The sequence below is a fragment of the Empidonax traillii genome, unplaced genomic scaffold (assembly GCF_003031625.1).
Source record: "Empidonax traillii isolate 1590-97213 ecotype Southwest subspecies unplaced genomic scaffold, ASM303162v1 scaffold68:size1967880, whole genome shotgun sequence".
In the NCBI taxonomy this organism is placed as follows: Eukaryota; Metazoa; Chordata; class Aves; order Passeriformes; family Tyrannidae; genus Empidonax; species Empidonax traillii.
In genome coordinates this window covers 1,118,123-1,144,497 of record NW_020955261.1, presented here as the reverse complement: position 1 = coordinate 1,144,497, position 26,375 = coordinate 1,118,123, and the positions used below count along the sequence as shown (strand labels likewise).

The following is a 26,375-nucleotide window of genomic DNA, read 5'->3' as shown; positions in this document are numbered from 1 at the left end:
TAGGTAAAGTAATCAATGCAACATGTGTTCAGATATTTCCTGCTTATGAGATCTGATAAAAAGATGCATTCTTATATTTGGCAAGATTATTTCTATAACAAGAATTTTGTAGTATTTCTAGAAAATGTTTAATTACTGTCCAACAAAGACTGAGCTAAAAAAGCCTTGTAGGACACTGACATAATCACTAACAGAATTTTTTTTTGTGGTTGTTATTTCATGAATGAGTACTGTTTATATTTATGAGGGGATCTTTTTCAACCTTAATATCTATTTTTAATTATTTTTTTTAAACTAGAGCTGGAACTTTGGAGGACAGTTCAAACACTGAGGGAGTAAATTGCGTAATCACTGATTTATGCAGGGCCTTGGCAATGACTTGTTCTGTCTAGGAATGTTGCATTTAATCTAGTTAAAACTATCTAAATAATAAAATACTTAAACATTTTGGATGTTGGTTTGATTTCAGTTTCCAAAATAAAAAAAGACAACTAATTGTACAGTTGCAACAGTTTTGTCAGTGTTGTCAGCCTCACACCACCTGTCCTTTAAGTCCCTCAGACAAAAGACAAAATCTTTAGGAAAGGTTATAAGATGTAGATACTCTGCAGTGCCAAAAATCTATAAAACCCACTTACTGACCAATACTGGTCAGAGTGTACAAAATCACTGATGACGATGGTGAGTGGAAAGAAGGAAACTGTGAACAAAGAGGAAATCTTTTAAGCTAATTGGCAAACTACCTAAAAGTAAAGGAAAACAGTTCTGATGGTGGAAACTTCAAAACACAGAGAGTAAGATTCTGAAGCCTGAGATTTTGAAGTCGCAGAGAGAGAAGCATAGGTGACAATTTCCTCAATGGAAAACAGCAAAGTTATTATTAATAAGATAGTTGCAGAACAGCAAAACTGGTGTTTTTTTTCAAGTCAGAAAAGACAGTCTGATAATACAGTTACTGTATGTGAACCAGCTGGTGTCTGCTTTGGAAAAGAAGATGGATAAAATTAAAGGATTGCCTCTGTTGTCAAGTTTGTTGTGGTATAGAAAAATATTTATGTATTATACTTACAAGCTTTTATACATGTGTTTTTGTCATCGAAAACTGCCTTGCTTGAAGTTCAGTTAACAGATATTAATGCATGTTGTCATAATTTATTTTAAACAAATGTTCTTTTTTCTGTGTTGGTCTAGAGAGTTCAGGAAAATATTGAATATAAAGAAAAAGTTTTGTTAAATCACAAATTGGAATATTTGAACGTTTTGATTTCTCTCTCCTTGTCAGGTTATCTGTCTCTTACCGAAAGTAAATTTTCTGATGTATTTTAGTTTATAAACAATCATCATCATGGCTAGGCTTCGCGAACGAAGATTTGAGAAGGGCTCTACCCACGCTTGCTACAAGCGCGCTGATGGCTAAAAAGGCCAATGCGAGATAGACAAGTCTGGTTGCAAAACGATAATAATATTGTGTCTGAATTTGTTTCCAGCTGTTGCGAAACCAGAGATTTTCTGCTTCCTTTCATCATGCAGTTGAAACAGTTGTTAATATGCTAATGCCACACATCACTCAGAAGTACAGAGACAATCCAGAGGCTTCAAAAAATGCGAATCATAGCCTTGCTGCCTTTATAAAAGTAGGTGCACAAGAGACTTGGACTCTGTGGTTATTCTTTCAATAATACCGCTTCTTCATGGATTTTAAAGAATCTTAAAGCCAACTCATATAAAGCTGAATGTGCATAATGCCTTTACAATATAATTTCATGTCCAACTTAAAATACATTGAAGTGTAATTTGCAACTTCTGTAATCAAAAAGACATCTATTCTGAAACTTGATATTTTAAAAAAGAATTTATATTTTATTAAAAATGTGTTTTTATTTTTCTTCCTTTTTCTTCAAAAATATTGTCTGGTTTACCTTCTAATCCTGTGAAAGTTTTGAGTAGTGCTTTATTTGCATGAATTTTATGTAGACAGACTTTCAGTATCTTTCATTTTTCAGCCACTGAGATCTAGAAGGGAGAAAAAACGGATAGGAAATAAAATGGTCGATAAAACTGCTAGTAGCATATAATTTTCATTTCTATCAAGATAGACTTCTTTTCAAACTGCTTTTTGTTTGTGATTTGTTAAAGTTCTGCACTCTAAGGGAAAATTTGATATTCATATATGTACACATAGTATGCTTGTTCTATTGGCTTTTGTATTCATATTGAAATATCAGTAATGTGTTTGGAAAATAAACTTATTAAATAGAGAAATATCATTACTGAACACTGAGACAGTACTAAATCGATTCTGTCTTCATTTTACTTGGTTTCCTCAGAGGTGTTTCACTTTTATGGATAGAGGCTTTGTTTTCAAGCAAATCAATAACTACATCAGCTGCTTTGCCCCAGGAGATCCGAAGGTACTCATTGTTTTTACACAAACTACTTTTAAGAGTTGTCTTTTCTGGATGGATAGAGTCCTGCATTAAGTCTTCAGATTTTTTCCCATTTACATTAGAAGCCCCTGATCTGTGCCTAGAGCATTTTTTATTCATCAAACCACTTTTTCGTATTTTGTTTCCTGTTTTCAAGTGCATTTTACCACCCTAGAGCATGTGTATTGCAGAAGTGATGGGGCCTGAGGGTGCAACAGTAAGCAGAAATTTTGAGCATGAGTGTGAGAAGCCTAAAATTGGAAGAGTTGATATTTCATAAGTGCTTTCACTGCTACATTTACTGGAACAGTGAAAGCGTGTATCAGATGCCCAAAGAATTTTCTGCTGTGGGTCCAAACTTTTCTTACGTTAAAACATAATCTGCTAGCAAACTTTGGACAGTGGGAACAGTAAATGGAATTATATCCAGTTTTTAAGTATGAGTTACATGAATTTATTTTATGCTGATATGTGGAACTTTTACAGGTCTATATCCATCTTAGTGCAAGACTGAGATAAATCACCTTTTCATGTTAGAAAGTTGGTTTTAATGTGTTATTCAAATCACTGCATCAGTTGTTTAATTTATTCTTTAAAATTATTCTTGCAGACTCTTTTTGAATTCAAGTTTGAATTTCTTCGTGTAGTCTGTAATCATGAGCACTACATACCTTTGAATCTACCAATGCCGTTTGGAAAAGGCAGAGTTCAGAGATACCAAGGTAAATTCTTCCAAAGTAGTGTATAGTATTTTTCTTAAATGTCGACTTTTCATTATTAGATGTGGACACTGCGTAACTTGAGGTTTATGAGACCATTGGAAAGCTTGAAATTGTTAAACAGAAGTCTAAAGTTGTAACCCTTTCATTTAAAGTTACAGGAAGTGTTTAGGTAGCAGAGTAATCTCTCTGAGGTATCTAGTCTTTGAAGACATGCTAAACTACATCCTTGACTCCTCCTGCCTTTCCTGCTTTGTTTACTATGTTTGCTTTTTTGTTTTTCATGAGTTAGCTTTTAATTCATTCGTTGTGGAAGCCTGCAACATTCCTGTAGGTAGATGTGTAGTGTGACACTTGGTGTACTTTTTACTTTTTTTATATAACATTCAGGTTAAAAGAGACTTCAGTAGGTCTGTAGCCCAACCTCCTGCTCCAGTCATGTTAGGCGTTCCCTTCTCTAGATGGAACAAGCTCAGTTCTCTCTATTTCTCCTGACAGTACATGTGCTCCAGCTTTTAAAGTACCTTGGTGGTCCTTCACTGAACTCACGTTAAGAACCTTCTTGTACTAGGAGACCTAAATACTAAATACACACAATATTACAGATACATCTAACCAATGCCAAGTAAAGAGGAACAAACACTTCCCTTGATATGCTGGCTGTGACCTTGTTGATACAGCCCAGTATGCTGTGAACCTTTGTTGTTGCCAGGATGCCATGCTAAATCCTGTTGAAGCTACTGTCCACCTGGACCCCTAGATATTTTTCAGCAGAGCTCCTCCCAAACTAGTTATTCCACAGCTGGTACCATTGCTGGAAGTCTGTGCATCCCAGGTGCAGAATTTTGCATTTGTCCTTGTTGAATTTAATTGCCATTTCTGTAGAATCTAGATTCTTCTGAAATGCATCTCTGCCCTTTGAGCATATGGGCCACCAACCTTTGAGCCCAATGATCCATGCAGTTATTTTTCACTTTTTCACAATTTAGGTGTCTATTCACTATAATGACCCAGTTTAGATACAGCTACCATGTGGACATCTGCTATTCTCCCCTTGAAGCAGGCAGGTTTACTGGGCTTAAAACACGATTTACCCAGGGTAAATTTACTTTAGCCATTCCCAGTTGCACTCTTCTCCTTCACTTGATGCAAAATGATTTGCAAGAAGACTTCCTCTGTGGCTTTTCCAAGGACCAAAGAGAGGCCTGTAGTTCCCATTCATACCCTGTTCTTGAAGGTGTGTGTAATGCCTACCTTCAGTCATCACAAGATCACAATTATGGGAGACCCCTGATCACCATAGCTTAACAAAGGTGATAATGAGTGATCTCCCAATTATATCAGTTAACTAACTCTCTCAAGTATCTCATCTGATCATGTGGATTTGTGTGACTGGAGGTCTCAGGAGATCCCTGAGCTGATCCTCATTCACTGATGATAATGGTCTTCCTTGAAGCTAGTCTCTAGACTATTAAGGCCTGGGAATCATGGCAGTGAAGGATAGCATAACAAAGATATGGAATACTTCAGCCTTACCCAAGCCCACTGTCTCTAAATCACAGTCTGACGTGTTTTCCTTATTCAGGTGTTTAGTGTTAATGTAGTGGTAAAAGCTCTTTTTGTTGCTCTTGATGTCCGTTACCAGTTTCAGCTGTAGCTGAGCTTTGGCTTTCTTGATGCATCCCTGATCTCCTTGATGCATCCAAAACAAGTCATATGTTAGCTATTGCATTTGTGGCTGTGAAGACATTAATTTCTTCCAGGCACTGAACTGTAGCAGAAATCACTAAACAGAGGCGAGGAAGGTGCTTTTACAAGTAATAAGTCAACATACCTAACATATTTTTGTACACTAGGTTATTTTTTTAATTAAATATTCAGTAGGCTCTGCTGTGTTAGTAAGATTAAGTATAACTAAATAACACCTCCGTCATGGTAGAACAAGATACAGCAAGATTTGGGACCATGACTGGACAGCTTCTTAGAACTTTTCTCTGTCTTTGGCTTTTTCAGCCTTTGGGAGTGTCTTGGATAATCATTCCACATAAATATTTTCCTAGAAAAGAGACTGTGAGTTGGCTTAGGGCTCCTAAGAAAATAATAAAACTAGAGAAGATAGTGTTTCTGGTTACACAATAAGTAACAGTGTAAAATGCTGCTCCATGAGTAGAAACTAGGAGTTCAGCTTGTAAAGAAGACCTTTATCAGAAGCTTTTCTGGCTCTGTTTTCCTTTATCAAGCAGAAGATATTTCAGGTGATATGGTTGGCTCTTAAATAAGTTACAAGAAGACCTGTAGAAGTTGCAAGAAGGCCTGTGCTGTCTGAGTTACGTTTCTTTCTGACTTAATGAATTCCCTGACTGGGAGAGGTCTTTGAAAAATGAAAGTGCTTTGAGATTAGCATCTGTTTTTTGATGACTGTACTGAACAATGACAGTGAATATGAGAAAATCTTGGACACCTTTTTAGCTGAAATGATGAACATATATGTATATTCTAATACATACAGTACATAAATGAACCGGATTCTCTTATTACATAAAAAGTACTTCCAAGAGGGAGCAGTTTGACTTTGCTGTGTCTGATGTGCTGGGTTTTACTTTAGCCTTAAGTTATTTGATAAATTGATTTAAATGAAATCATCCCTTACATGGAGCTTATACTTTACTTCCAGACCTTCACCTGGATTATTCATTAACTGATGAATTCTGTAAAAACCACTTCTTAATTGGACTGCTTCTAAGGGAGGTGGGCAATGCCTTACAGGAGTTCAGAGATGTTCGGCAGATTGCTATCAGCGTGCTCAAGAATTTGATGATAAAACATTCTTTTGATGATAGATATGCTTCCAGGGTAAGTGTATTGCTATGTCAGTGGTACAAAATAATGAAGTGTGCACACATACAGAAAACTTTTTCATTCACAAAAGAAACCCCTGTTAATTTACAGCAAAACTATTTCTGCTCACACTATGATGACAATTTTACTATTCTGCAAATTCCATCTTTTTACCAAATGAAATGACAAAGCACCTTTTAGTAGGTATGGGTTTGCATTTTTGGTACATGTAATCTAACTGCTGTTCTTAAAGTAATCAGATTTTTACAAATGTATGTTAAGCTCTTCTTTTCATTAAACATTAGCTCTTAATATTTGGCACCTGTCCTTCCATCATCTATTATTCACAAAATGAACATAAGAAAGCTACAAGTCATGGTAAATTTTCAGTGATTTTTATTTTTCTGACTTTTTTTAACATCAGCTATGCTGTGGAGAAGCTATAAAATTATACTGAAAGGTATAATTAATTTAGCAACCTAACATAATATTAATCTACTTGGTCAGTCTTAGCTGAAATTAGATTAATTTTGGAGTTTTTTTGTGTTATTTTGAAGCAGTAAATAAAATTTACTGACCTTGTGTAAATTAGAATGAAATACAGTGATGGTCAATGCTTTTGTCATTTATGAACTTATGAATGTGTGCTCTGGCTTGGCAAATATTTATTAAATGCTCTTTTTTTTGTAATGTAGGACTGAATAGATTAAAACTAATTGGTGATTGAAATTTAAAGCTGTAATTTTTTAATGAACTGCTGAACTCATTTTAGGGTCATCAAGCAAGAATAGCCACTATGTATTTGCCGCTCTTTGGACTGCTTATAGAAAATGTTCAGCGAATCAATGTTAAGGATGTGTCTCCATTTCCTGTTAACCCTTCCAGCAATGTGAGTGACCATTTCTATTTGGTATTTTGAATTATTGTTATCATATTTTAATGGTAATGTGTATGAAACACTGCGTACTCCTGGCAAACAGAGTTTCATAAGCTTCAGAATTCTGCAGTTTTTCAGTTCTGTCCGACACTGAAACAAATGGACCTCCAAAAATGGTTAATTTTCTAGAAAATACAGAATAATTTAACCTTAAAGAGTGCACTTTTGGAAGACTTGTAGAATAAGAGTGCTACAGGAGAATTAATTAAAATGGAATTTGTGAAGGGTGTATTATGGTTGCATACAATTATTGAATCCAAGATTTAATTATTCATGTATTTTATTTTGTTCATATCTTGCTATGTTCAATTTGGTATTAAGAAATAAAATTCCAAAACTCTTCCAACAAAAGAAATATTTCGGTGTTTGAAATAAAATTAATTTGAGTCTTTTTGAAATATCTGTTTTAGAGTGCTTAAATTTCAATGGAATACTCATTTCTTCCATGTTTCCTGAGGTATCATAAGTTTTAGGCTATCCCAAGTTTGTGCAAATACCTGAATATCTTACTCCGTTCTTTAGAGCATATTTAATAGAAATTGAAATTTAAGAAAGAAATATATAACAAATACTTCTCTAGAAGATGTGTCCATAGTGTAGGAAAATAATTACATTTTCCTCTTTCTTCCAAACAGAGTGCAAAGGATGATGCACAGATTTTGCCAACTGCAAGTCAGTTAGTAACACCACAAAAATCAGGAAACACATTGGATAACAATCTTCCTAAAGATCTGTTTGGTGTTATCTCTGGAATCGGTAAGCAGTTTAAAAATATAATAATTAAAAAGGAACTGGTTTCCTATTTCATTAATTATCAGAAATAAATATTCTGCCCAACTTTGGTTGCTTTCTGCATGTGTACTTGAATGTTACTGCTACTTTCATTAGCAGAACCTAACGTAGTCAACCATTTAGAATAGGTCAGATTTCAGTCTGTCCATGACATCTTTCCTTTGGGATCTTTTGGGATTTGCTTTTCCACATGAAATGAAAGCTAATTCTTGGAGTGGGGCTCCTTTTTTCCCTCTCAGAGGTGACAGCTCTTGTCTTGCTGCAGAGAAATAGAAGACAGGACTAGCCTTAGTCACTTATGGCAAGAGTGCCATAATCTGCAATTTTGTATGTGGTGCTAGAGATCACCTCTAAGCGGTGACTGTGTTTATGCATCTGGGCATCCCCTTGTCTGTCTTCTTAATGTGTTTTTCTATTTGCTCTTGTCTGCTGTAATTAGCTATGACACTTACTGGTCAATTAAACAAAAAAAAAGAGTTGAAAAATGGGAAAGGGGAGTTTTTAAGACAGACTTCATGGAAGCATGTATATATTGCTACGTATGTTTTTTACACATGTGTTTATGCAGTACACAACTCTGTGTGTATATGCTTACATGTATAATTTGCTGAAATTCTCAAATAAGTTTGTCTTCATTAAAAGTAACTAAATGGAGTTCATTATTGGCTTTCTTAAAAAATATGTACATATATGGTGATTTGAAAAGTCTGACTAAACTGTGGAATGACTTTTGTCAGTGTATGTATTATTTGAGTTTCTTATATCGTTTGGGGTTGTGGTTTGTTTGTTTTTTTAGCTTCCCCATACACCACATCTACTCCAAATATTAATAGTGTGAGGAACGCTGACTCAAGAGGATCTCTTATAAGTACAGACTCGGGAAACAGTCTCCCAGAAAGACAAAGTGACAAGAGCAATTCTCTTGACAAGGTAAAAAACCCCAAACTAAAACAAAACCCGTAAAGCGTATTCCTAAAATTTTGTCCTAATTCTCGTAAGAGTTAAATTCTCTGGTCTCCGTTGTGAATGGTTTTTCTAGAATTACTTTAGGGCAGTATTTTATATAAGGTTGTCTTTTGCAAAATAGTTATCTTGTGAACTCCTTTTGCATTGCACTTATTAAGCTGTTTTGCAGAAAATAGAAACAGATTTTCAATGTAGAAACATAAGCAAGCAGTTGTTGTTTCCTTAGACAGAGAAAGGTACTAGATGAAGCACACTGAATTTTACTTGAGGAGACCAAATTGTAGTTAGGACAGGTTCTTTGATTTTGTGGAGACCATCACTCCATCCTGTTCACATTATACTACTTAACATTTTTAAAATGCTGAAAAACTAGGTTGCTGTGCTTTCTCTGGGTGATTTCTTTTATGTAAGTTTGACTTTTCTAAATCATTTCACTTTAAAGCTGTTACAAATTAGGAGCTCTGGCTGCAGTAGCTATGAGGTATTCAGTTATGTCTTTCTAGAGTTTGTCTTGATGCTGATCACATTTCATTTTCTTAGAGGTTGTTGTGCAAGTCACAACATGTTAACTTTTTCCCCTTGACTCTGACATGCCTTCGTGTGGCAGAGAGAGAAGCTTCTCAGAAGGCACTCTGCTCATGCTATACGCCCAAATGGAGAAGAAGAAGAAAATTTTCACCCTGCAAAGAAAAACCGTGTTACTATGGATTTTTCACTTCTGACAATTCCAGCTTTGCCAGAGAAAATTTTGCATACTACTTTCTCTCTTCAGTTACAAGAAGTATCTGGTTTTTGTGCTTGGTATAGTTAAGCTTCTGAGTGAAGTGTGTGGTCAGTAGTTTTGCCGCTTCTTTGCAACAGTTGAAACTCAAACCCAATATATTCAATTTAACCATGTAAAATATGTTTAAATGTCAAACCTGGAGTAGTTCATGCACGTGATTTAGTTTAAGTATAAAAATCCAATCAGTTTAAATATCTACAGAATTTGAGTGTTGGGGTCCTTGACCAAGGTAATAAAGAAGTATCTTGTGTATACACTGTTGCTAAATGGCAATGCTGTCATCTATTACTTAGTTGTCATGCTGTTAATTACTAACGTGTGGTGTTTTTACCAAGTAAAAGGGTTTTCAAAGGATTCAGCATCCTTTGAAAATTCTACTCTGGTCTACCAGTTTAGGTAACACAGGATTTATGTTTTGCATGCCGTTAATATTTTTCCCAAATAATACTTGATCCTTGCTTTTTATTTGTTGCTTTCTCAGCTTTCTTTCTAGTAGAGCAGTTGTTCAGTGCATGTTATCTTCGAGTTTTTGCTCATTGCTTGATACCATTACTGAAAAGTCATGTTTTTGTTCTGATTTTCTTTCAGAATAACCTGTAGCACTATACTTGTGGAATAAGAATAGACTGGAAGTATATCAGTTTCGATATTGATATGTGCATACTTTATAGGTTACTGACATGATTTTAAATTAAGCTTCTGAGGCTGTAGTCCTAGTTTTATCCATGTACATGTTCAGCTGTTTTAGTGGAAATATTATTTAGTGCTCTGGACCATTTCGGAAAGTCTAGGAAACACAAATTCTGTTTCTGCTCTGTCACCCATTAATTGCCTGCTCCATTATAGTATCCATAAAGCTGTATAGTAGCGCCTTCTTGTTCACCAGAGATATTTCAAAGATAAACAGTTTTTGAGGTCTTTAGAATCTGCAATAATAAGGCTTATAGAGGTGTCCATTTCCTCCTGAATTACAGCAACTTCTGGCTAGTATTCTTTACAATTTAAAACTCAGTTTCACTGTGGATCCATTCAATGACTAGTACAGGACAGATTTACATAGATTGTTTTAGGACAGCACTTCTTTTAATGCAACAGAATGCATTAAAGGACTCAGCAGTCAATGGATGTGATTACTGTGAAGTGTTCCTTCATGGATTATCATGTCTCCTGCTTTCAGTGAGGAGTATTCCTAGAAGGGTTGTTCTACCCTTGAGTTACTGGCACTTCTCACTTTGTTTTAGAAACCAATTACTTTTCTCTCTTGAGACTATATTTGTATTTTTATTTTTTCTAATTTAGATACAAAGGATTTCTTCCAACATTTGTATGCATCCTGAAAAAGGTTATGAGGCGAAAGTGATCCACCTGTAGAAACCAAAGAGTTGCACAGGTCAATTATACAAGAGTGTGGACTTTACAGAAAACTTATTAAATGTCTCGTTCATTTTCAGTTTGCATAAGTGGCATATTTAATGTGAGAATTAGGCACTTAAAAGAACATAATTTATATTTTAAGCAAACATTTATAGAGCATATCTTTAAAAGTTTCATGGTGAGGATTTCATAACACTTGATTGAGTGGAAATTATTCTTTTACAGATACGTCTTTGCCAAAAGTTCAATTTATCTATTTTCACCGTTTTATTTTTCCTTTTTTTTTTTTGTGGTACACATTTTGAAAGATCAGTTACAGAATTTTTTGGTTTTGGGCAGACAACAGTGTTGAGCATTGCTGATAAACTTTCCACAAGTGTAGTAATTGTATTAAAGAACTTAAGCAGGGAGAGGGGTTTGATTTGGTTTGGTTTGGGTTTTTTGTTTGTTTTTTAGGGGGAAAGGGAAGGACAGCACAAATAAGTTACTTAGTAGGAAATAATCTTCCAGAATGCAAATTATTGCCATTCATGCATGTTTTCCTTGAGGTTCTTACATCTTTAAAAGGAAGGAATTTTGTAGAGGCAGGCCTGTCTACAGTTCAGGATAAAGTGTCTTCAAAGCAAAGGAGCATATATGTATCACCTAACAGAAAACTTTACATTTATTTTTAAAGTATTTAATCTAAGCAGCAGGGGCATGCTTGACTTCTATGATGTATAATTAACTTGATTAATGATGACTTTTTGTCTTACTCCTCCTTCTGGGAGAAAAAGTCATACAAAGAAGGAATTAAACAAAGGCAAAGAGGCTTAATTTGGTATACTTCACATGTGTAACGTGTGTTTTAGTGACCTGTCTACATGAAATATTTTTGTCTCCATTCTGAGATCCTTTTTCTGTTGCAGGAATTAATAAAACAATTGAAATCATTTTAGTTTATTATCAGTTTAAGAACTCTTCAGCCAAAATACATCTGTTTTCTTTTCAGAACCAACAGAGCAGCACTTTAGGAAGTTCTGTTGTTCGATACGACAAACTTGACCAAGCAGAGATCAAAAGTCTGCTCATGTGTTTCCTTCATATTTTAAGAAGCATGTCAGAGGGTAGGTAATTCCTCAAGGAAAACTTTAAATAGTAATTGTTATCTGTGCCCTGCAAGCCATTTCTAGATTCTCTGAATCCTCATTAACTGAGAACTAAGAACTTATGTCAACTCTTGTATTTAATTTTTTGTGTGTTTGCTGCCTTTATCTTGGTTTTAATATTTTTCATTTTCCTAGATGCATTGTTTACATATTGGAACAAGGCTACAAAATCTGAACTCATGGATTTTTTCACGATTACAGAGTAAGTTTTTTGTTACACTGCTAAAAACAGGAGTGTGGTTATAAGTGTGTGTATATGGGGGGGGATTTTGTTGTTTTTTTTCTTTGAGTAATACCATCTGGGTCTGTTCAGAAGTCCTTAATTTGATGTGCACAATTGCATGTCTGTCCAGTTCCATGGTAATCTCTGGAATTAGACTATACAGAAGGGATCTCAGGAAGATCCTAAATAACAAGTAGTGCTCAGAATATTGCTGTGCTCATGGAAGAGGAACCAACTGCCTTGTTACCTGTCTGCATTAAAATGCATCTTAACTGCTGTATTTATATGGTTGCGTATCAAGATGGATTGAGTTGCTTGACTTCAGAACCGTCCTCCTAGCATTCCTCTTGTGTCTTCTGCTATTCTGTAAGGGAAGAGATATTGGATGAATCCAGTATTTGTTATCAATGGCTGCACTCCATCCCTACGCACACTCGGTGTGTTTTTTCATGAGAACTGACTGATACATTAATAGAAAGTGAAGAAGGCAGTGTTTGCTTGAAGTAGTGCACCACAGAAGCATTTTTGCTTGCCTTGCTTGTTTCACTGGAATGCTTTCCCTTGTTTCTGCAGTAGAGGCTCAATGTAATATCAGTTTTTAATTGTGTTATGGAATGTGCTAATCAGGGTCTCTCTGAGGAATACAATGTAGGTAATTTTTAACTCATTTGAATACATCTGGCATGATATTGATTGTACCAGAGACAGAACTGACAAGTTAATAAGTCTACTTGGTAGACTCTCTGAAGCCTGAGGTATAAATTGTACAGAATCAGTATTTTGGCATTTAATTTTTATTATTTAAGGGCTGGACAGGAGTGGGTGTGGTCTAATCAGTAATCTCAAATTACTAATTATAAAAGAAGATTTCCATCACAGTAGTAGTCCATGGAATACAGAATAAAATTTGTAGTGAAGTGGATGATATCACAGGTCCTTGAACTAGAGCAGGAACAAGGCTCATATCTCTCACAATTCTTAGAGTATTTTGCCAATGCAAATTAAATTCATTTTGCTTTTTATTCATTAATGCTTTTTATTAGTACTGTCATTACAATAGTTTCTCATTACACCAGTAAAAGAATGATATGTAGGTACTCACCATGCAAAGAACTTCTACTGAAAAACTTAGAATCTAAAAAGACAAGAAGATACCAAAAGGGGTATTGAGGTTAGTCTTTGAATAGAATGACAAATTTTGAGAGGCAAACTGCATTCTGATTTTACAGTTTGGAGAGAGCTAGAGCTACTAAAGGTCTGGGTATAAAATGAAGCTGAGTTGAAGATACTCATCTTATCTCTCATTCACAACTGGCATATGGAAGAGAGAGCCTGAAAACTGGCTTTCAGTTTGGATGTACACTTTAAAGAAGAACTTTTAGAACATTCTTGCCCGAGTAACAAGGAAAGTTGCGTTAACTGTTCTGTATTATCAGAATAATTGCTTACAGGGTGAAAAGAGTAAAGTAAAATTAGTATTGCAGCTTCCATTCACACCAGTTTTCTTGATTTGAAAGAATGACTTTTAGTTTACTGGTCATTAGTGTTGTGTACTTACCAGTAGCATAAATTATATTTTTTAATGAAAAATTATTGTTGGGAATTTGTCTTTTTCATCTTCTTATTGTAAAACTGTATTCCTTTTAGAAAAATAGTTCTTTCAGAAACCCTGTTGTTATCCTAGAATCTGGAGACCTTAAATAAAACCCAACAAAACAGAACAAGCCAATGTGTAACCAAGAGAGTTTAGGCCAGGGTAGGAAGCAAAATGTTTTGCACTTATTTTTAACCCTTATACACATTTTGCAAAATATGGGTATATGTGTAAAGTCGTGTTATCTCTTTGCTTCTCTCCTTCATTTTACTTACCTTGGCGTGCTGTGAATAACTGTAACCGTGGGCCATATCTCGCATAATGAAATTTTGTCTGTGAGACTCGAGACTAAACCTTTCTTCTCTATAAGTATTAAAAATTTATAGATGATGGAGCACTTGATGTTTACGGTTTTCGAAGGTGCTTTGTTTCTTCACCATTTAGCCCTTCCACCTTGTCACTGTTAGACTCATGCTAGCAGTTCTGATTCAGAGCTTTGAGATAGGTGGAGGGACCCTTATGTACCTTTTGCTGTCAATCCCAATTTGCCAAAAATCACCAACCATCTGTGACTGATTTCAAAAGAACCATTTCTTGGCTTGGGGACTGGAAAAGAATTTTAAGGGTTGGAGAAATAAAGAGGTTTTATGACCTGGGAGTTTAAAGTTAAAAATAGTAGTTGAATAATTCAAATGTACAAAAATCTAGAAGAGATTGTTTCAAGTGTTGCTTCTCTGACCTTTGTATTCTCTGCAGAGTATGCTTACATCAGTTCCAGTACATGGGGAAAAGATACATAGCCAGGTACTGTGTGGAATTTAAATTTCTCTCTCTTGTTCACTAAGAATAATAGTGAGTACAATATGCTTTGAATTTCTGTTACGAAGAAATTGCATGAGTTGAAAAGTTACTGTGAAATGATGTGTAACAGTTTGAAGTAAGTAACTGGTTACTATATTAACAAATCTGTATCCTGTATGGTATCTTTTAAAGAATGATGTATGTGGTGTTTATCATCAATTACTTTAAAATCCATCCCTTAAATGCTATCTTTTACAGCATTTTTTCCTTGAAATAGTCTCTTTGTGAAAGAAATTTTATTATTTGTTTCGTTTATTCATTTGGCCTTAAACCCACGTACATTGAAATGGTTTAGAAATTTTATATATACAGTGGTTTTACTGAAGGTGAGTAGTGAACATTCCAATGCTGCTGTTTCTCAATTTGAAATCCAAAGAAAATCTGTGGGAGTCAGAAACTTGTATTATATTATTGTAATATCTTTGCTTTTTTTTTTTTTTTTTTTAATACAAAGTAGTTTTTAATAGAGTAAAATGTAGCAACTTGTTTAGGCCTTACATTTGGTTAATACTGTTATAATTATACTGGTGGGGTTCAAGTACTGGACTTCTTGAAATAAGTGAGAAAGCTGTTGTTGACTTCGAGTGGTAAAGCATTCTGACTATAATGTTAGCTTTTTTTTTTTTAATTTAGATATGTGAATCTCTTTCTACAAACTTGACTATCTCCTTGGAGGTTTTTCAGAAAAGAAAAATCTCATCTCTGTTCACATAACCAAAAAAAAAAAAATAAAAAAATCTGGCTTTCTTAAGGTTTTGATTGTATCCTTTGTGTTCAAATGTACTCTACGCTCTGGATTTAGAGGAGTCTGTAATTTTCATTCTTTTTGTAAAAATCCTTCCAACTAATTTGTTTGAACTCATGTGTAGAGGACACTACCACACTTCCTTTTTGTTTACTGATCACCTGGTCTGTGTGCTGCATGTTAACACTGAAAATGTTAAGCTGTTGAAATCATCTGGTGTTCTGCCGAAATACTGAATTTTCCCAGTAAATGTAGCTTTCTAGTCTTTCACATTGTCATTACACTGAATGCACGCGCTCTTAAAATACACAAATGACAGAGAATGAAAGGGAACAGGGAATTCTGTAATTCAAGCACTGGTTTTCATTTTCATCAGCTCTGGTGGTGGTACACAATAGGAAGTTAGCCTGTACTGATTGCTAACACAGATCACTTTTCTGTTTTCTTCATTTGATTGCTGCAAATTTAACAAAGTCTATGGCTCTTCTCCCTTCCTGCTTGGGTAAGAAGTACATGATAATATCTCGGTTAACTCCTGCTCTCCTGTTGCATGTATGCTTTCTAATTTTACTGCTGTGTGTCCTTCTAACTTTTTTGCTAAAATTTTTGCAGTCAAAATAGAGGATTCAGTTTTGGGTTCTGAATATTTTCAGAATATTTATGTTCTCAAAAATTTTTTTTTTCTAAAGCTCTGAAGTAAATTCAGCACTTCAAGAGCGACTGCTTGTGTGCTTTTGCTTTCATGCTTTGAGGTTTTAAGAGTTCACTGTGATGCTTTATTTAAGCTACCTATTTTTGTTTTATAAACAGTAAATAGGTTGCGTTATAATTCTTTCAGTAAAACTTCTTGTGCTTAACTAACAACACTTCCTGTCTTGCTGCAGTTTGACATGTCTAACTTTTGCTTCTATCCCATTTCACCCATCTTGCAGGAACCAGGAGGGGTTAGGATCCATAGTTCATGATCGAAAATCTCAGACATTGCCTGTTTCCCGTAACAGAACAGGAATGATGCATGCCAGATTGCAGCAGCTGAGCAGCCTGGATAATTCTCTCACTTTTAACCACAGTAAGTCTCATGACATGATAACATCCATCGTCCTCAACCAGTACCACAACACCAGAGACAGGTCCCAGAGCCACACCAGTGCATTTCAATGACTTTTACTGTTCTAGGTCAAATGAGTAGCTGCAAGAAGTTGGTGGTCTGCTCTCTGCTTTATGGTAGAACAATCAATGCTGGCTGATGCCATAACATGGAGCATGGTTAACTACAATGTATTTCAAAACTGATAATTTTTTAAAATTATATAAACTTCAGAATTGTGCTGCACGTTGTTACAAAATTTACTTCTTTTTTTTTTTTTCCATTTGCTTTATTAAGTTCATTTTTTTCCTCCCACTTGATCTTACGAATTACTAGTCTACAAGTAAATATATGCACTTGGACCATATCTCCATGTTTTGACATCCCCTAAGAGAAATAAGTTTCTTAGAATTTCTACGAAGATTGTGAGCCCATGATTTGGTTTGTCTGGAAGTGAAAAAGCGTCCAATAATGAAGTGATTTTTCTGTTTTCAGTGTGAGAAAGATATCAAGTATTCTTGGAATTTCTGTAGACAATGGTAAGATTTAATCAGGTTGAAGTCAGCTTGTCTAAGACTGCTGTATTAAAAACTAAATCTGCTTCTGGCCTATCTTTTCAAACACGCTGCTTCTAAATTGCAAAATATACTGTATATAAAATATTCTAAAGCACCATTTTTCAATTTTCAGCGTCAAAAAACAATGAAACTGGTTGACTAATCCAGTAAAATACAACACTGGTACTGAACAGAATTGTGTGCAGTAAAACAATTATTTGAGTTAACTGTCTGTTCACTGTGTTCATTCTTCAATTTCACAAAGCATATCTTACTGTCCCTTAGAATCTTTTAGCTCTCTATCCATAACATAAAGCAACAGTTAGCCTAACTGCGCAAGACTTACCACAGTCTTGTGTAAAATGGGAAAAAAAAATCCCACAAAACATCTATTCATAAATGCATTATCACATCTGTTTAAACATAGGAAATATAATTGCTTGCTTTTAAAAATGTCAGACAAGTAAATAGCTGTGCAAATTGCTTTTTTCTTTTTGCAAGCAGTCTACTGCTGCTATGTCATAATTTCTGTATGGTTTTTGATACATGAAAGCTTTTACGCTCTGTGACTATACATTCAATATAGTACAATAATTTATAGATAAAAACCAGATTCTTAAAAAAGAATCTCCGGGAAATCGCACATCCTTGTGCAAAGAGATTTCATACTTTCAGAACTTGGCAATGTTTATTGATTTTTTTTTTTAGGAAACAGAGAGCTGAAAGATTTTAATATGCGCATGCTTATGTAAAAAGAAACTTCCTGTTCTTTTCCATCTGAAGGAAATTATGAAGGAAGGTGTCTCATTCAGATAATTTTGTGTAAAGTGATAATAAGGTTTTTTTTAATGGACATTTAAAGAATACCAGGGTATTACACCTTGTATTGACCAAGGTTTTACAAATTGAAAATATGTTGCTGTAAAAGCCAGTCAAGTGTGAAATTGATTTTTATATCTTTGATCTTGTTGTTGTCTAACTTTTATTTTGTTTAGTTGTCAGTCTACCTGTATCATGTATCCAACATAGTGTCCAGAGCTTCAGTAATCTTGTGGGTATTCTATAAGGGATATATAAAGGAAGAAAGTATCTAGTGGAAATAGTTTCTTCACTTGTTTCTAAAATCAAGATTCTTCGGCAACACAGTTGTCTATTAGTGTAAACTATCAACTTATTTTCTCCCTTTCTAATCATCTAAGCAATCAATAGAACTGAAATAATGGTGTGATATATCTCATCTCTGAGAAATTTCAGTATAGTTTTGTGCTTGAAGAAACAATATATAAATCTAAAGAAAGTGGCTGTTATGGGTATACATGCACAGTTTAGCCAGGGAAGCAAGAAGGTGCAGAAAGAAGTGACCAGGGGTCATTATAAAAGAATATGTCATTTTTTTCCATTCTTTCCTTGATCTCAACAAGTTTGTCATCTGTCTCATTGATTTAGTGATGCTAAGTTGACTGTAAATCTAACTTATAAACATGATCCAGACCAAATTTTTATAAAGCAGCTTGGGCACATTTGTCAACCTGGTGCTTGAAGACCAGTGTTAGGGAACATAAGGGACATATTATAACCAGTGCTGAAACGGGATATGTTTTTTTACATTATTAAAATACAGTATGGAGTTAGAAGCAATAAAATGTTTTTATTAAATACAGAGCTATTGCATGGTATTGCTACAAGTGCAGAATTCATTACTTGGGTCTTAAGCTGCATACAAGTAGGTGATTGTATTCCTGCAGCTCTCACTGTTTTGTATTTTCATCATGGTTGACTTTTAATTAACTTTGAGACCGTTATAACATCACTAAATTACCAAAATTACGTATTTTCAGCTGTAACTTCATCCTACTGCTGTACTTATTTTATGAATATATATGTGTATATATATATAACTGTACCTTTATATATATATACACCTGTGTATACATACACATATATATGAAATATCACATATTATTTTAACTGCTGTTTAATGCTTCTGTTGTTGACATTCTTATTTAATATATTTTATGATCATGTGCAAATGTTAGAATAACTATATGTCTATATTTGAAAAATACTGAAATGCATATGAATTATTTTTCTGCATTGAAGACTAACTTCTGTCAGGCTTTTACTTGCTAATCTTTTCCTAGTTCATCAAGTCTTTTGGAAATAAGAAACATTTAAATGAGTGTATCCAGCACTTACACTTCGTTTGGAATTTCTGTAGGCTATGGCCATTCGGATGCAGATGTCCTTCACCAGTCTTTACTTGAAGCAAATATTGCCACCGAAGTTTGCCTTACAATTCTGGATACTCTGTCATTATTCACAATGGCTTTTAAGGTTTGTTCATGACTTGGTGTTAACTTCTCCCGTAATTATCTTTGAGAAGAAATGTTTTTAAAAACTACTTTTTAATTATATTTTATAGTCTAGTAATACAGCATTGTATTTCATTATTGTATCATGTAAAAGCTGATAATATATCAAAGCAAAATGCTTTGGCTTCAGTTACACATCATATACAGACTCCATACTGTTCAGCAGTAACCTGTGGGGAATTCTCCTTCCTCAACCTAACTTCTTTAAAATATTTTTAGAAGTTTTAGTGTCTACCTCACATTAGTGGTAAAAGTGTCTTTTAAAGGCCATGTGAGGTGAAAGATCTATCATATAGGAAAACCATATCTGGATACTCTCAGACTTTTGTATTGAACTTGGCTGATTATTATATTAATTGAACTCATTAATAGTAATTTGTGTGTGTTCCTCATCTGTAACCTTTTTCAATTTGTCCACTAATAAGTCTTCTTTTTAGTTGTAACAGTTACCGTAGCTCTCCTGAGGAATCTTTGTATAGCATGCCCACTTACTTACCTCTCTGATCTGTTTTTCTGAGATTTTCCAGACATTAGAGGTGAAGCTATAAAAAGGAGAGATGATAGCTCTAGTTTGTTTCTCCACTAATTAGAGCAGTGTATCCAGATCCGTGCTGGAAGAGTCAAATTTAGTGTCTTACCTGGTTATGAAAACACGAGCTTATTTATAATGAGATCCCTTTTATTAGTAATTTAATTAAATAGAATTTAGAGCCAGTTCTGTCCACAGACCTTATGACAGAATTGAAAATGAAGATACCTAGTTATAAAGATTTAAAGTAGAATGAACACTAATCTTTTAATTATCGACCCATCATGCCTGAAATGACTACACTTCAAGGCTGTCTGTATGTTGAGAAAGTAGGGTAAGAGTATGCCAGAATAGTCTCAAAGATCCAAACAAAACAGGTAGGAGAATCAGGAGCTTTTCCAACCTGGTTGATTCTGTGATTCTATGATTCTATGAAATACAGACAAGTTGCCCACAGGAGTAAAGGAAGAGAGATTAAGAGAAGAAAGAATAAAGAAAGAAAGAGAGGAGGGAGGCATATTTACCACTCTGTAGGTCACATGTTGACAGGTCAGGAGGGCAGAGGCCAAGGGGGGATGGAGACCCATGCATGTATTTACAGGCTCAGCCAAAGTCAGGGGTGCCACAGCCAATTAGAGGCCCTAGGGACGTGATGTGGGCAGGCCATCAGATGGCCTAATTGGCATCCCAGCCACATGGCTTTTCCTGCCATGGGCTCTGCATGGTTGCACCATGTTGGCTGCAGGCCTAGGTCTAGCCCCACCCCACCCTCCCCCCAGACAGCATTGTTTATTCAACCCATCAGTCAAATAATCCAGTGGGATAGGAATTCAGTCTCTAACATTAACAACTGATAAAAGTAATTGTGTTCTATAAGTCTATTCAGAAGGCAACACTTTTTTTATAGGCAAAATCAACAAAGTGTTAGAAATAGCTAATGAAAATTCAAATATGTTTTTATTAATAAATATCTTGGTAATACTATGCAGATTATATTTTTTAAATGTCCTGCTTTTTGGAAATCTGCGTATGTTCTTAGAGTACTATAAATATATCACTGTACAAAACTTCTGAATTCTCACTATCATTTTAAAGAATCAGCTGCTGACTGATCATGGGCATAATCCACTGATGAAGAAAGTATTTGATGTATACCTCTGCTTCCTTCAAAAGAATCAGTCTGAAACAGCACTGAAAAATGTTTTCATTGCTTTAAGGGCACTTATTTATAAGGTAAGAAGTTTAAAAAATTTAATCTTCAAGTACTTGCACAGTTCTTTAGTTAACAATATACCATGTAAGAATTTTAAGAACTAACATCCCAAATTAAAATTGTGAATAAGGACTGATCAACAACAGTGTGGAATACTCGTCCTTTGAATTGCTGTAAAAATTGTTTTGTGTCATGAACTACTGTAACTCTTGTTTTTTTCCACAGGTTGAGGATGTGAATATATTTGTATCTTTTTTGACATTTTACCAAGACCTGAAGCTAGTTTTAGTGAATAACTTCTTTCTTTTCTTATTTTTCCTCAGTTTCCTTCTACATTTTATGAAGGTAGAGCTGATATGTGTTCTGCCCTGTGCTATGAAATTCTCAAGTACTGCAATTCCAAACTGAGTTCAATTCGTACTGAAGCTTCACAGTTACTGTACTTTTTAATGAGGAATAATTTTGACTACACAGGGAAGAAGTCTTTTGTTAGAACACATTTGCAAGTTAGTATATTTTCTTTGTTTTTCTGGGTTTTTAAATATTGTATTTGTAAATACTCAGTTGCATACCAGTGTGCAAAGCCCTGACAGATAAAGACATAAAAGAAATTATTAGGGGTTCAAGCAAGGCCAGTACTAAGAGTAAGAAGATGGCAATAAAAATATGTTCAGTACAAGGAAACACTTAAAAACAGTTGCATGATCCTGTGTTTCATAGGAAATAATTTTTATTTGTTTGTAGCAAATGTCCTGTTTTGTAGATGTTAATTTGATTGTTAAATGGAAGGAAAGGAATGCATCAACAAGCATGTAAATGTCTAAAAGCAAATAATTGGAAAACTGTGTTCTGACAAAGATGGGAACACTAGTTTGCCAGTTTAATGACCTCTGGCTGGTTTATCTGGCAGTCAGTCTTTAAAGCAAAGGATGCGTGTGCATTGAATTATACAAGGCTGTTTTTGCTTGCCCATGTTGTTGTTCAAGTAATTGGAAAAAAACACCAAACATTACTTTATTTAAGAGAATAAATTTTCAATTAAAAAGAACAAAACTTCCTATGTAATTGCTTCCTAGGTACATCTCAAGGGTATTTCATGAAATATGCTCTAACAAGATATTTGTTTCTGTCAAGGTTATTATTTCAGTAAGCCAGCTAATTGCTGATGTTGTTGGAATTGGAGGAACTAGATTCCAGCAGTCTCTTTCCATCATCAATAATTGTGCCAATAACGACAGAATTATAAAGGTCTGTTTTTATTCTTATTTCCATACTGTAGAAGGATGCTTGAAGACTCTTTCACAGCATCTTTTGCAATTATGTTTTATCATTTTATTATGGAAAGAATGGGAAAAGATAGTAGCTAACCTAACTTTTCCATGTTTTAGCACACTACGTTCCCTTCTGATGTTAAGGATTTAACAAAACGGATTCGTACTGTGCTGATGGCTACAGCTCAGATGAAGGAGCATGAGAATGATCCAGAAATGCTTGTAGACCTCCAGTACAGCTTGGCAAAGTCTTATGCTAGTACACCTGAACTAAGGAAGACGTGGTTAGACAGCATGGCAAGGATCCATGTTAAAAATGGAGATCTTTCAGAGGTGAGTTAAAAAAAAAAAAAAATTAACTAGTTTTAGATTTGTAATAAGCTTAAGCTAATCTTTTTAGAAATTGAATGTACTATATGTAGTTGTTAGTGTGCAACGTAATAACTATTTTTAATAAAATTTAATTGTTAGTAGAATAGCTTCAACATCTGATAAATTTTTGTCCTAGCCAAGTGTATCTGTGAGTAATTTCTGATTATTAATGCAAGGAACGTGTTTAACTGCTGTAGCTGATGTGCTGCTAAGAATGGAACACTCAATGCAAGCCATGGAAGACACAGGCCTTCTGTTTTAAAATATCTTTGTTATTAGTTGCTAAAACACTTAAAGCCACTCCCTGAATTCCCCTCCAGTCACCTTTATAGAATTAGTGTGATTCTATTACAGACTGCATACTAAAAAAACTCCTAACGTTCTGAAAATTGACACATAACTTCTTTTGTTGTTTGAAAAAAGAAAGCTATCTGATTCCACTGTGCTGTTAAAATATTTAATTCTAGCAAAGAGGGGAATTGGGATTTGGGACTTTTATATGTCTTAATGTAAGTATTTTATCAGGATACAGGTGAATTTTGTCTCTTTCTAGAAGTTTGTTCCATCTGAAAGTAAACCTCTTCATACAATACTGCTGAATTTCATAAACATCTGTCAAAATTAGCAGCATGTAAGAAAATAAGTATCTCCAGGAAATAAAAGCTGCTATCTTCCTAACTCAAGTCTTAGTACTAGAATTCTCTTCTTCTATATGGTAGAAACACAGAAAGTGTATACAGTACTCTGTTATTAGCTTTTTTTTTTTGAAGAGAACAACTTTAACTTTCCCAGAAGACAAGCTATTTCAGTCCTTTGCAGGTCTGTTTCTGGTTTTTTTTTATTATATTAAACTCTTAGAATCTTTGACTGTGCAACTAGATTAAGTCCTCTGTAAATCACCAAGCTCAACCCTATACAAAGTATGTATTGGAATTTCTGGAAGATTCTTACATTTTTCCTTCACCTCCATTGTCTGAGACTGTGCAGCCTCCATATGTAAACAGTTCAATTGACAATTACAGTTAGAATAACACATTGCTGAAAGCCTAAGCCTCTTTAGTAAAACAACAATCTTGAATCTTTGTGCTTTTTGGAGAAAGGTGGCCAATGCCAACTTCATAAAACATCTCAAGTATCTGAAGATTTCTCTGTCCCTCTTCTTTTTCTTCTGTTGTCCAAACTACACCAACCACTTTCAATTCATAGGTCAGATTCAAATTCATGGATAGATTCAAATTCCATTCATAAATCAGATTTCTTGGCTGTTGCTGCTTTCACCGGTTTCTTCTACATTTTTCTAGGTTTGAAGCCAAAAGGCAGACAAAACAGGTTAGCAGAAGAACCATCAAATGTTGACGAGAATAATTAATAGCATATGTGTTTCACATGAAATACATCCTAGGAATGATTTATCTGTTTTTATTACAGCATGGTGTTCCTACATTGTAATTTGTGATCCATGATCACTCTTAGTTTGTGTACTGCTGCCCATGTTATTGAGTGTTCTGGTAAAGAAGTGTGCACAATAACGTGCACACTTATTGTTTTGCATAAATGAGGTGGAAAATTTTAACAGTAGTCATAGGACATCTCCTGCAAAGCAGTAAAAAGGAAACTGAAGAAATTGTCTTATTCTAGAGTTCTTCTTATAGATGTTGTTTTAATAGTTCCATTTTAATGCTATTTTATAAAATTACTATTTCTGTTTTAGGCAGCAATGTGCTATGTCCATGTAGCAGCACTGGTTGCAGAATATCTCACACGAAAAGGTATGATTTTGAAACCTTACTTTATTGTGTATATTTTCTCATTTTAGTCTAGGAAAATCAGTAGTTTTATCTGAGGAAGTTGCAGGTATTTCATTTTTCACCAAGGAAAAAATTCTGACCTAATCAGGTAGCTTAATCACATATTTAAGAGTATACTTGCATATCTAAGGGTCAGCATTACAGATGAAGGTGAAGTAACATTTTTAGGAATGTAAAAATTTTAATTTTACACCAGAACTGCTAATAGCTGAACTAGATCCTTTCTAAGCAAACTTAGTAGTGAATATTCTTGTTCAACAAGCAGTCTCTCACTGCCTATAGGGAAACATGAAATTGCAAGAGAAGTCAAAATAAATTTGTGCAAATTTTCAGGTGCTCAATCACTGATAATAGTGCTCAGAATGCTTCACCTATCTTGGTACTGTGTGCTAGCAGCTCTCTGTAAAAGCGGGTTCTGATGACTCTTGGGATAGGGTAGAAAACTGTCCTTCATCCATAGGATCAGAAGAGTTCTCAGTCAGGGATTTGAGAAAATAAAAGCTTATATGGATTTTATTAAGAAAAATACATCTTTAGAAGAAAATGTCAGGAATCTGTTAAGACTGATTGTGATGCTGAGCTAGTGTTTCAGTTTTGTAGGCAAATTCATGTTCGCAGCTTTTTAGCTTTGCCTTTGCATGACCACTGAAAATGAAGCAAAGTCACAAGTCCAAAGGATACCTTTTCTCCGTTCCTTTTGTGCTTCTTGCCAAATACTTGTTTAGTGTCTAGGCTATCTCCTCTGCCCCAATGATTTCAGAAGCTTCTGAGGCCAAATCTGGAATGAAGTTGCTTGTCAAAATTACTATGTCCTTTTGGAAGCCTGATGGTAACTGATAAATGGTGATAATGTGCATTAATTTGTGAGTCCTTTGGCTGATCTGCTATTTTTGTATACTGTCATATAAGACTTATTTCCATTTAATAATATAAAGGGTCAGACTTCTACCTATGGTATTTCCAGGAGCCAAAAAACCCTGTATGTATGAGGCAATAATTAAATAAAACTTCTGGTCAGACTCCTACCCGAGCAGAATGAATCTTTGTAGGAAGGACCTGTGAGATAAATATGTGGAAATCCTTGTGCTTCTGTACTATTTACTGATTGTTCTTGAGACTTTAATTAATAGTTTCTGGTCAAAAATCCTGGTTTCTTAATTCAACAATCTGATGTAACGAAAGAAGAGTTTAACAGCATGGATAAAAGGGATAGGTTTCATGTTGAAACATTCTATACTCCATTTTTGCTAACTAATTTTTTTCACTAAAGGAAGTTAGATTGCTATTTTGTTAGGTTTATTCCTGCTTGTCTGTATCTGAATAATCTGGTTTGCCATCATTTTGTAAAGTTAACATCAGTCCATTCATAGTGTTTAGACTGGAAAAATTGATATGCCAGGATGTGTTCCTGTGCACACTTCGAGCATGACTTTGTGGTAATTTAATGAGATACTGTAAATTACTCTGACTGCCTTAGACTCAGGGTGGAGTAGATTAGACTGAAGTTTTAGATAAAGTAGGAAGATCCAAACTGCTTATTTTGGTAGGTAAGAGTCCACATATTAACATTACTGGTTTCTTAAAAGCTATTTATACATACAGAGTGATGTGAGGTCTTGTATTGTAATCATGCAGTGGGAGATTGATCTATTTGTTTGTTTGTTTGTTGGTAGGTATATTTAAACATGGCTTCTGCCTTAGCAAGAATCACAAAATGGTCCAATGTTATCCTGCTTCATAAAAAGTAACCTTTTCTCTA

General features: G+C 34.7%; 1 protein-coding gene across 16 annotated transcripts in view; it reads left to right on the top strand.

The window, feature by feature from the left end:
• The window catches only part of DOCK9 (dedicator of cytokinesis 9), a 112,578-nt gene that overhangs the window by 72,485 nt on the left and 13,718 nt on the right, over nucleotides 1–26,375 (top strand). For 8 of the 16 annotated variants that reach the window (XM_027880354.1, XM_027880352.1, XM_027880349.1 and 5 more), the window contains exons 28-44: nucleotides 1,488–1,634; nucleotides 2,328–2,411; nucleotides 3,037–3,148; nucleotides 5,820–5,998; nucleotides 6,756–6,872; nucleotides 7,556–7,676; nucleotides 8,509–8,642; nucleotides 11,828–11,942; nucleotides 12,120–12,186; nucleotides 14,558–14,605; nucleotides 16,340–16,476; nucleotides 19,270–19,385; nucleotides 21,048–21,185; nucleotides 21,489–21,671; nucleotides 22,300–22,413; nucleotides 22,554–22,769; nucleotides 24,520–24,577. In XM_027880354.1, coding sequence (XP_027736155.1) covers nucleotides 1,488–1,634; nucleotides 2,328–2,411; nucleotides 3,037–3,148; nucleotides 5,820–5,998; nucleotides 6,756–6,872; nucleotides 7,556–7,676; nucleotides 8,509–8,642; nucleotides 11,828–11,942; nucleotides 12,120–12,186; nucleotides 14,558–14,605; nucleotides 16,340–16,476; nucleotides 19,270–19,385; nucleotides 21,048–21,185; nucleotides 21,489–21,671; nucleotides 22,300–22,413; nucleotides 22,554–22,769; nucleotides 24,520–24,577 — 2,086 coding nt within the window. Of the gene's footprint in view, nucleotides 1–1,487; nucleotides 1,635–2,327; nucleotides 2,412–3,036; nucleotides 3,149–5,819; nucleotides 5,999–6,755; nucleotides 6,873–7,555; nucleotides 7,677–8,508; nucleotides 8,643–11,827; nucleotides 11,943–12,119; nucleotides 12,187–14,557; nucleotides 14,606–16,339; nucleotides 16,477–16,989; nucleotides 17,034–19,269; nucleotides 19,386–21,047; nucleotides 21,186–21,488; nucleotides 21,672–22,299; nucleotides 22,414–22,553; nucleotides 22,770–24,519; nucleotides 24,578–26,375 lie in introns of all 16 variants that reach the window. The other 8 variants (XM_027880348.1, XM_027880355.1, XM_027880356.1 and 5 more) reach the window with 2 other exon arrangements.